Source organism: Pteropus vampyrus, unplaced genomic scaffold (genome assembly GCF_000151845.1).
Source record: "Pteropus vampyrus isolate Shadow unplaced genomic scaffold, Pvam_2.0 Scaffold138, whole genome shotgun sequence".
NCBI lineage: Eukaryota > Metazoa > Chordata > Mammalia > Chiroptera > Pteropodidae > Pteropus > Pteropus vampyrus.
The window spans coordinates 500,021-510,823 of NW_011888919.1; the positions used below are offsets into that span (position 1 = coordinate 500,021).

The following is a 10,803-nucleotide window of genomic DNA, read 5'->3' on the forward strand; positions in this document are numbered from 1 at the left end:
CCTTTTCTCCTTGGGAAAAGCAGTGGACTTTTCCGCCAGCATCACTAGGAAGAGCAGGTCTGTGCTCTGGCCGCAGAGCTAGAGCCTGGATTCCGATTGGTTATAAATCTAGTTTCCCAGTTAATCGAGTCCCCTCCTTAGGGTTCTGTCTTTACCTTTCTTCATTCCACCTTTATACTGCCTGCTGCCCCCCACGTCTCTCCCGGGGGCCACTCCGAGCCATCTTGACGGCCTTCCATCCACTTTTGCCTAATGCTGGCTATGTGCCTGTGTTGGGGGTGGTTCCTCTTGCCCGTACTGGAAAGTCCTGTTCCCCTCATCCCCCCCCTTCCCTACCCGCTGTCCAGGAAAGCACCGGAAGACGGGCCGGGACGTGGCAGTCAAGGTCATCGACAAACTGCGTTTCCCCACCAAGCAGGAGAGCCAGCTCCGGAATGAAGTGGCCATTCTGCAGGTGACCACTGGGGTCTGTGCCCCTACCCAGGAAGGACCTTTCCCTTCTCACTTCCTCCTTTCAAGGGTCAACTGACCCCGTCTGGGAGTAGTCAGGGAAGGCTTCCTGGAGGAGAGAATATGCACGATTAGACTGAAGGGGTGGAGAAGGTGTTCTGAGCAGAGGGACCAGCCTGTGCAAAGGTCTGGAGGTGAGAGAGAACTTAATGTCTTCTTGGAACTTGAAGGAGTTCAAGGTTACTAGATAGTTTACGTGGTGGCCAGGGAGGAGTTGGGGTCACACCCTGTGGACTTTCTCCTGAGAGTACTGGGGATCCATGGAAGGATTTTGGGCAAGGAAGGGATGTGCTTTAGAGAGGTCCCTCGGGCTGCCATCGGAGCGTAGGCGGAAAGGGGTGGGACTAGAGCCTAGAGCCCAAGGAGGCAGCTGGGTGGGGACCCGGCTGGGTGGGGACCTGAGTGGGAGAGATGGGGTCAGGCCAGTCCAGGCCTAGGGAAAAGGGAGGAGGCGCAAATTTAAAAGACAGATGTACAGAGATTCTTCTCATCTTCACACTCTCCCTCCCTCCCGCAACCCTGGGCCTTCATCAGAATTTCATGATGTAAAGATCCTTCTGGATGCCCCATGGTACAGGGGGGTGGTTCTTTCTGGGGCTGGGGGGACGCCTCGTTCCCTCCCCCAGTTCCACCCCCAGAGAACAAGCTGCTCATTTGGGGACAGCTCCTTCTTTGTCGTCCTCCTGTTCCCACGGCTTGCCCTCGGGGGTCCTAAGTTCGTGGGTCACCTGGGCCCTGACCAGCAGCACCCCACACCCCACCCCAGAGCCTGCGGCACCCAGGGATCGTGAACCTGGAGTGCATGTTCGAGACGCCAGAGAAGGTGTTCGTGGTGATGGAGAAGCTGCACGGGGACATGCTGGAGCTGATTCTCTCCAGCGAGAAGGGCCGGCTGCCCGAGCGCCTCACCAAGTTCCTCATCACCCAGGTGCGCCGCCCGCCCCGTCCACCGCCGCCTGCCCCGCCACCCTGGGCACACGTCCCCTCGGAGAGGCCCCGTGTGCCCAGAGGTCAGGCAGACACTGGGCAGGATTCACGACAGTGGACAATAGAAAACATAATAATGGATTCGCAGTAACAATAGAAGAAGTAATAGAGTGACATGATTTTAAAATGATATTAGGGCAGAAATAGAGTAAAAGCAATAGGAAAGTAATAGGATAATAACTAGAAAAGTTGTATTACTAATTATTAATACAGTCGGGGGCTGTGTTTCGGTCAGCGATGCAGCCTGTGTACAGCAGTGGCTCCTCAGGTGACAGTGGAGCCAAAAAGTCCCTGTCGCTTAGCGACACTGCAGCCATGGTAACGTGTCAGAGCGTAAGATATCGCTCACAGGTTCGTGGTGACGCTGGTATAGACACGCCTACTGCACCTCGGGCCGTACAGAAGTGTAGCACACACAGTTATGTACAGTCCCTGATACTTGATAGCAAATGCCAGTGTCACTGGTTTAGGTATTTACTGTACGATCCTTGTCATCGTTATTTTAGAGCGTTCTCTCTCTACTTACTAACAAAGCGTGCGCTGTAACCAGCGTGAGTTACCCCAGCGGCAACCTCGTCCCTCTCACGTTCATCACGTGTCTCTGGATCGCATCGTTTTCTCTCGTGCTTGATGTTATTTCGTTGGATGACGTGCCTGGGCTCGCAGCCTGGGAGCAGCGGGCTGCACCCCGCAGCCTCGGGCGTGGGGGGTGCTGTGCCATCCAGGTGCCTGCGAGCGCGCTCTGTGATGTTCGCATGACGGCGAAGTCGCCTAACCACACGATTCTCAAAACACAGCCCCGTCGCTAAGCGGCACACGGCTTGCAGCACGTAGTGAGCCGTTGGCAGAACCGCCCCTTTTTCTGAATTGTATTCCGTGATGGATGTCACCAGATTCCCCAGCGGCTGAGCACGGAGGCTGTTTTTACTTTCTCGCTCCTACAAACAACCTCCTGTGAATATCCGTGTTCAGACGTCACTGGGCTCTGGTGGGAACCCGTTCAGAGAGTAGACTCCCTAGTCCAGCAAAATATGCTTTAAATTTTCTTAAGGATGTTGCCCAGTTATTCTCTAAAATCCCTTTCAGTCTTTGCTCTCACCAACAGAGTTTGAGCGTGTCTTTTTCTCATTTTCACTAACGCTGGATAAAATAAACGCCAGTCTTTACGCGTGGAGAAGTAGTACTCCATGTGGCTTCGTTCAGCCGTTTAAAAATATGGGTGTGCTCGAGCGTGTTTTTATATGTTCATCAGCCTGTGTTTTGTGGACCCTTTTTTCGGTTGGGTTATTCTTATTGAATGGTAAGGGCTCTTTGTATATGAGGGGCTTTGGATCCCTGTCACTGTATCGTTCTCTTCTTTTATCCCACTATTTGTTTTCCTGCTCATTTCATTCATGGCTTTTATTTGCCATAGAGACTTTAACTTTTACATTGTTAAATGTTGCCTTTCGTGGCTTCTGAGTTTCACAGCCTTCCTAGGAAGGCCTTCCCATCTGACTGGTCCCTCCCCTGGTTCTGGGACGCATTTTCTGTTGGTCGCAAAGACCCCTGTGCTACACTGCTTTTATCCACGCCCGGCAGCCCCACCTACCCAAGCTGTGTGCCTTTGTCGGGCTGGCTGGCAGGGTGGGGAGAAGAAGGTGCCAGCCTGCGGCAACCGAGGTGGCAGCTCTTCCTGTCTGGTCATCCATCTCTTCCTCTCTTTCTGCCTGTGCTTTTCTCTTTCTTTCTCTCTGCAGATTTCTACTTTCTGCCTCTTGCCTGTTCCACCCCAAGTCCTGGGCTAAGCCCTTCACTTGTTTAGGCCTCACGACCACCCTTTGAGGTAGGTATTACTGTAACCCTCTTATCTTACAAGTGAGGAGACTGAGGTTCCTGGCTATGGACCGAGGTCACACAGCTAGGTAGGGGTCTGGCCAAGATTCGAATCTGGATCTGTCTAGCTTCCCGTCTACCCTGTTTGCTCGCCACACTTACTGGGAGGATAGAAATCAACAAACAGGAAATCGGGAGAAGATGTACAAATACATACTGGTTGCTCAGCCTCCTCGTATGTAGAAGGAGCACATTAAACCTAGCAGCGGCTTTCAAGTTTCATTTCTGTTCTTGAAAGTCATCCAGTGAAAACAATGAAGATAGACATTTCATTTCTGAGACGGAGATGACAAATTCACGCTCACATTACTCTCCTTCCAGTGTGTTTGGTATTTTGTTTGCGTTACACAGAATCAAGGAAAACTGTGTTTCCCGCAGTTAAGTGCTTATACATGGTATCCGTTTTTGTTTTTTGTTTTATTTTAAAATCAGCTCACCTTGTCGTCCTAGAACATTCTTGACTTAACAGATAACAGCCCGAGAGGCTTTGTTTGAAACACACAGAGAAAAGTGTTCACCAACAGGCCATCACCAAAATAATAACCAGTGAGAACAACGATGATGGCAGCGAACATGTAGTGCCTGCTCTGTGCCGGACACTGACCTCGCACTTTATATGCATCGGCTCATTTAAATCTCCCGGCAACTCACGAGGCTGGGTACTGTCATCACCCCCCATTTCAAAGATGGGAAAACTGAGGCCTAGAGAGAGAAAATGACTTGCCCGAGGCCACAGCCAGTATAGAGCCAGGCTTTCCACCTTGGTAGGCTGGCTCTGGAACCCCTCCCACCTCTTAATACATGTCGTGGTAGTGTTTGCATCGTTTCGTATTACAATTTTTTCATGGATTAAAAAAATATATTTTTAAAGTGGACTCACACAGTTGTACCCCCTTGGGGGCCACCACCTTTTTAGTAGCCCCTTTTTATCAAGAGCCCACACACCAGACGGTCTTGGTGCCTTCCCAGACCCACTGCTCCAATTCAGCGTTTCTAGAATTATGTGTCTAGAATTATGCCTGTCTCAAGCATAAATGGTTCTGGGTTTTTGGGATTCTTCTTTGGTGCTCCAATGCCTCCCTTGGCCCCAGCGGGCATCTTTAGGGGTGCAGAGAGGGTCACGAATGGGGTTTGGAGGGCTGACTGCTGAGGGCAAATCCGGGGCGGGTACCTTTCTACCTTTCTACCTTTCTCATCCGGCCCCATCTCATCCCCTCAGATCCTGGTGGCTTTGAGACACCTTCACTTCAAGAACATCGTTCACTGTGACTTGAAACCAGAAAACGTGTTGCTGGCATCAGCTGACCCATTTCCCCAGGTCAGTGATATCCCCTAGTGATTTGGGGAAGTCCAGTGAGCACTGGTGGCAGGTGAGGATGCTGCTGAATATCCTGCAGTGCCCAGGACAGCCCCATAACCAAGGCTTCTCTTGCCCTAAATGCTAATATTGACGAGCATGAGAAAGCCTGATTTTGAGCAATAGTATCCACTAGAAAGATAATATGAACCATATCTATAGCTTTACATTGTCTAGTAGCCGCATTGAAAAAAGTAAAGAGGCCAGCGAAGTAAATTTTAATAATACACTTCATCCCAGCATACCCAAATCTTAACATTTCAACATGTAACTAACATAAAAATTATTAATGAAATAGTCTTTTGATACTCGGGCTTCAAAATCTGGTGTGTATTTTACACTTAACGGCACATCTCAATTCAGTTGTTAAACTGTCATCAGAAATTCTTGATTCGTATTTAGATTTCACAGAATTAACAGTTGGAAAAGTAGATTGGCGTATGCCAAATGGTTACAAACATGTTGAAAAGTTTTTCAATAACTGAATCTAGGATCTGTTTTAAACATACATTAATTAAAATTAAATAAAAATTAAAAATCAGTTTTTCAGTTGCATTTGCCACATTTTAAGGGCTCAGTAGTCACATGTGGCCAGCAGTCACCATACCGGACAGTGCAGGTCATAGAAGAGCGAATGTTGATCAAATTGTCACCAAAAGGTAATTTATATCTCTGACGAGTTCTGTGAGCCCAGGTAACTGGAAGATGCACAGCCCAGTTGGAGGGTCAGAGAAGACCTCTCCGAAGAAAGTGGGAGTTGGTTTTTTAGGGCGACAAGGGTTCCAGACAGCGGGAACGGCCTGTGCAAAGGCCCTGTGGTGGAAAGAGCTATACTTTTGCTTAACAGCTTTATTGAGATATAATTCACATTCTGTACGATTCACCCATTCTAAGTGTATAATTCAGTGGCTTTTAGTGTATTCACAGCATCGTACAACCTTCACCACAATTAATGGTAGAACATTTTCATCACTCCAGCATCCTCCAATCCCACCAGTCCCCCCGCCCCCAACTACTGATCCACTTTCTGAGGATTTACCTATTTTGGACATTTCATGTAAATGGAGTACACGATAATATAATATGTTGTCCTTTGTGACTAGCTTTCACTTAGTTAATGTTTTCAGAGTTCAATTCTGTCGCAGCATGTGCTTCATTTCTTTTTATGGCTGAATAATAGTCCATTATAAGGTCTGTAAAAAAGGGTAGATCTTAGAAAAGAAAAAGCTCTATAAGGAAAAGGGTCTTAGGGAAAGGTGGTGTTGGCTGTCAAGTTGCGATTCGGGTTGGGGGTTGGAGTGTGGCTGCTTTTGAAGGTGACAGAGGCTTGGGGCTGCAAGGGTTTTGGGACTTTATCTGGAGAACGGTAGTGAGTGGAGGAAGGATTTTGAGCAGGGAAGGGACGATACATGACTAGAGGCGGCAGCACAGAGGTGGTGCTGCCCATGGATTGGTTGGCATCAGAGCAGGACCTTGGACTCAGGTCTCGCTGGCTCTAAAGTCTGTCCCATAACCCTAGACCACGTCCACCACTGAGGGAAAGGTAGGCGTACATGTTACCATCGGATACTGTGGTCAGCAGTTTACCTGCCCAGTGCCATTGAATCCCCAGGGGAGCCTGAGAGGAAGCTGCTATTGACACCCCCAAAAGGGATTACAGAACTGGGGCTGGGAGAACTTCGGTCCCTCTGCTGAGATCACGGACTCACTCTGTCAGACACTGCTCCTGACACTTGACGTGTGTTTGCTTTTCCAGTCCACCCAGCCACCCTACCCTCTAAGGGAGGGGAGGTGGGGACAGTTAGCATCTGCACTGTGCAGAAGAGGAGACAGCCACCTGGGGGTTAACACCTGCTCCACGTGACAGGTGTAGTGGCAGGTAACATTTATTGAGCGCTCATTGTTCCAGGCATTTGTTGTCCTTTGAGCTTTGGATATGGATTGGCTCCTGTAATCCTCATGACGACCCTTGATGTAGGCGCTGGTATGATCCTCCTGCTCATACAGATGAGGAAACAGGCACAGAGAGTAGAAGTCACTTGCCCAGGGTCACTCGACTAGTGAGCGGAGGCGCCTGGATTCGAATCAGTATTCCACGTTCTCTGGAATACTGTGATGGGGGAGGGTGTGGTCTTAACACTCTTTCAGACCCTCCATCGCTCACCTCTGCAGGTGAAGCTCTGTGACTTCGGCTTCGCACGCATCATCGGCGAGAAGTCGTTCCGGCGCTCGGTGGTTGGCACGCCGGCCTACCTGGCGCCCGAGGTGCTGCTCAACCAGGGCTACAACCGCTCGCTGGACATGTGGTCGGTGGGCGTGATCATGTACGTCAGTCTCAGTGGCACGTTCCCCTTCAATGAGGATGAGGACATCAACGACCAGATCCAGAACGCCGCCTTCATGTACCCAGCCTGTCCCTGGAGCCGCATCTCCGCGGGAGGTGCGTGGAGGCTAGGGGCGGGCCCCCGCCGTGTGGGTGGGGCGAGTGGGAGGGGCCACGAGAAAGGCGGGCCCTGAAACAGCCCAGGGTCGTGGGGGCGGAGCTTAGCAATGGGGCGGGGCCACTGTTTGGTCCTAAAAACAGTGAGGCACCCTGGACCTGGAACTTTGGGGCAGAGACTTAAGGGTATATATGGAACCAAGGCCCCAGACTCAGGACTAAAACCAGGTTATGTGGGTTGGAAATGAAGTCCCCAGAAGCGTTAAGACAGACATTTGGTTGGCTCCTTGGGGGCTAAGCGAGGCCTGATCTGTCTAGGGCCAGACCTGAGGGGGTCAAAGGGCTGGGGTGGCCAGGAGAAGAGGCAGATCCTCCCAAGGCGTTGGCTGGGGCCTGGAGTCTTTGGGGTTATGACCCCCCAAAGGGTTAGCCCTGCAAAAGCGGGCCGCCAGGGGATAGGGTTGAAGAAAGGGGCTTGGCTAATTTGCTGGGTGCTGGGATGGATGGGGGATCGGGGCCTGGGGGTGGGTCCTGGTTTAGGGGCGTGGCTAGAGGAGGGGCAGAGCCATGGAGGGTTTCTAAACTTGTCCAGGAAGAGGACCGGCCCTGAGACCAAAGTCACACCTGGAATCTGCAAGCCGCTGGGGTGGGGAGAAGCGTGGGGCCGCAAAAGAGAGGGAGGCCAGGACCCAGGAGGACCTTGGGTATCTGCATATAGGGAGGGGCTTTGGTGCTGTGCCACGTAATGGCACTGGGCCTGTGACTTGGGCCTGCCGCCTTGGGGACTGGCCTGGAAAGTTAAGTCCTGGGGCCCACAACTTTGAAGGGGAGCCAGGTGGGGGGGCGAGCCAAGGGCGGGGCTAAGACAAGCCGCGAATAAGTTAGAACAAGGGGCAGGCCCTGGAGTCGCGAGTTGAGGAAGACAGAGGGACTATGGGAGGAAGGTTAAAGACAGTCATTGCTCCATGACAGCTTATTCAACAAGGACATGTCGAGTGCCAACTGTGTGCCTGGTAAGGATTGTCCGAGGTTCTGGGAATACTGAGATGACTTGGATCAAAGGGATCGTGTGGGGAGAAGGTTGTTGGGTGGTCTGTGAACTGTGGGAGGGGAAAGAGCCCTAGCGGGGTGTGGCTTCATGAAGCAGGTTGGGGGGGTCGTGACACGAAAGGTACTCGGTGCAGGAAGAGAGTTGGCAGTGGTCCTAAGAGAGGTAAGCACTAAGAAATAGGCACGTGGGTTGACTTGAGTCCCGGATAATACAGGGGTCCTCCGGGTTGTCTTTCCGGACCTACTCAGAAGGCGCTCAGTAAAATTCATCAAGCGTGCGTGAGTGAATCTGAGTGTGGGTGGATGTGCGTGAGGGGGCCTGTGGGTGTTGTCCAGAGCAGAGGTCATGTGTAGACAAGGCCTACACTCAGAGGGGGTCCGCACAGTGAGGCCCTTGTCCTTTAAGGCTTCTGATCAAAGACTCTCAGACAAGTGCTGGTTTGTCTTGAATGCCTGACACTCACTAATCCTCCTTTTCATAAAGAACAAGCCTTGTCTCTGGGCCTTCTGCAGGAAACCAGTGACTAATTACCGTCCACTACCATCGCTTATTTTCGTTTTCTTATCGTGGACATGACAAGTGATCTTTGGATTCCTATTGACCAGGATGATGTAAAATTTCCATTTTATATAAATTCATTTTCACCTTAGAAAGTGATTTGAAAAAAAACGTGACTTAATTTAAAGCAATTTTATCAATTTTCACTGAAGTTAAATACATGGTTCAAATTTTTAAATATACGAAAGAACCTATAGTGAAAATTCTCTCTCCTTTATCTGCCATTCTTCCTGAAGGCAGTGGCTATTACGAGTCTTTTATATATATGCAAGCAAATATGTGGACATATATCCTCTTGTTTACCCTTTATGCAGCATACTATACATGCTGTTTTTCAATTTGCATTGTCCACTTCACATTATATCCTGGACAAATAAGTTGGTTTACGGAAAAATATTAAGTGAGAATAGTACAAGTGTACCTATACGTACCAATATTTTAATATGGGTGTATGACAAAACTTACGAAGGTGACATAGGAATGGGGAAACTGAGGTAGACACTTGAGATGTAGGAGTGAGTGTGCATGCCACGTGTGTGTGGGAAAACAAATTTGTAATTCAATGAGGAAATGGCCGGGTGAGTGATTGTGGAAGGTGGGGCCACCTGGGTCGGTGCAGACGGAAGGCCTGGATGGCAGGCGGGCAAGCAGGCTTGTTGGAAGAGGGGTGGCAGGGCTTGAGCTGTCTCTCTCCTTTCCACTTAGCCATTGACCTCATCAACAACCTGCTGCAGGTGAAGATGCGCAAGCGCTACAGCGTGGACAAGTCTCTCAGCCACCCGTGGTTACAGGTGATGCAGGGGGCGGAGCTGGAACTAGACCTTTTATTGGTCGCGCAAATAGTGAAGGGCGTAGGTACATTTTCCGCGGTTATGGGACGTGGCTGAGCCTCCCATTGGCTGGACTGTGGAGGATAGAGCTACGTCTCTATTGGCTGGGCAGATTTTGAGGTTCGCTATTGGTTACCCTCCGTGCACCGCCCCCCTCGCCGCTAACCCGTGTTCTCTCCGGCCCAGGAGTACCAGACGTGGCTGGATCTCCGAGAGCTGGAGGGGAAGATGGGCGAGCGGTACATCACGCACGAGAGCGACGACGCGCGCTGGGAGCAGTTCGTGGCGGAGCACCCGCTGCCCGGGCCGGGGCTACCCACCGACGGGGAGCTGGGTGGGGCGCTCCCACCGCAGGACCACGAGATGCAGGGGCTGGCCGAGCGCATCAGCGTCCTCTGAGGCTCTGTGCCCTCGCCCTGGCTGTCCCGTGATGCCGTCCTCCCGCCGTCGGCGGGCGGCCCTGCACACCATCCCAGTGATGGTCGAACTGCTCAAGGGAAGGCGGCTTCCTGACCAAACTGGATGAGACACACCCCGGGGGAGGAGCGTGGCGGAGATGGGCGTGGGGGTGGGAGTTATTTCCAAAGTTCATTACCCAGCAATTAAAACGGACTCGTCTCTGACCACGTGGCCATGGTCTCTGGCCACACCACACTCTTGTGCCGTTAGTCTGATGGTCACCTGGAAGGAGGACGGCCTGAAAAGGAAGTGGGATGGAGGGGGGGAGGGCAGGAAAGGTGGGGAAGAGGCGACTGGAGCGGGAGGTGTTTGGCAAGGAGGACTCACTGGGGTGGGAAATACAGAGGGGCAGAACGCCAGGAGAGGAGGCGGGGGATGGTACGGAGGCGGCATGAGGAGGCGAGGGAAGAGTAAGGGGTCAGAAGTTAGAAATGGAGAAGAGAAGAAAGGAATGTGACTGGGGAGGGAGGCTGAAGGGAGCATGACGAGGGTTAGAGGATTTAGAGAAAAGCGAGTCATCTCATGGTTCGTTTGAAGCATCTTTTGTTTGGTGATGTTACTAATCACAACTATTAATAATGGCAATGCAATTAGCATCCATAGTAGAAACCTGATAGACCATATTTAGTATTTTCAATTGATGTGATAACTTCTCTACACACCGAGTGTGTTTGTTCACCGGTTCATCCATCTGTCACTCTGCACTGGGTGATGCTAGGGACACCCTCGAGAGTTT

General features: G+C 51.2%; 1 protein-coding gene across 3 annotated transcripts in view; it reads left to right on the forward strand.

Annotated features, from left to right (window-relative positions):
* PRKD2 (protein kinase D2) overlaps window positions 1-10,249 on the forward strand; it is a 28,024-nt gene extending 17,775 nt beyond the window's left edge. For all 3 annotated transcript variants that reach the window (XM_011367902.2, XM_023535320.1, XM_011367903.2), the window contains 5 exons: window positions 1,277-1,438; window positions 4,592-4,690; window positions 6,902-7,169; window positions 9,484-9,569; window positions 9,795-10,249. In XM_011367902.2, coding sequence (XP_011366204.1) covers window positions 1,277-1,438; window positions 4,592-4,690; window positions 6,902-7,169; window positions 9,484-9,569; window positions 9,795-10,007 — 828 coding nt within the window. In that variant the 3' untranslated portion in view covers window positions 10,008-10,249. The remainder of the gene's footprint in view (window positions 1-1,276; window positions 1,439-4,591; window positions 4,691-6,901; window positions 7,170-9,483; window positions 9,570-9,794) is intronic.
* Window positions 10,250-10,803: the final 554 nt, after the last annotated feature.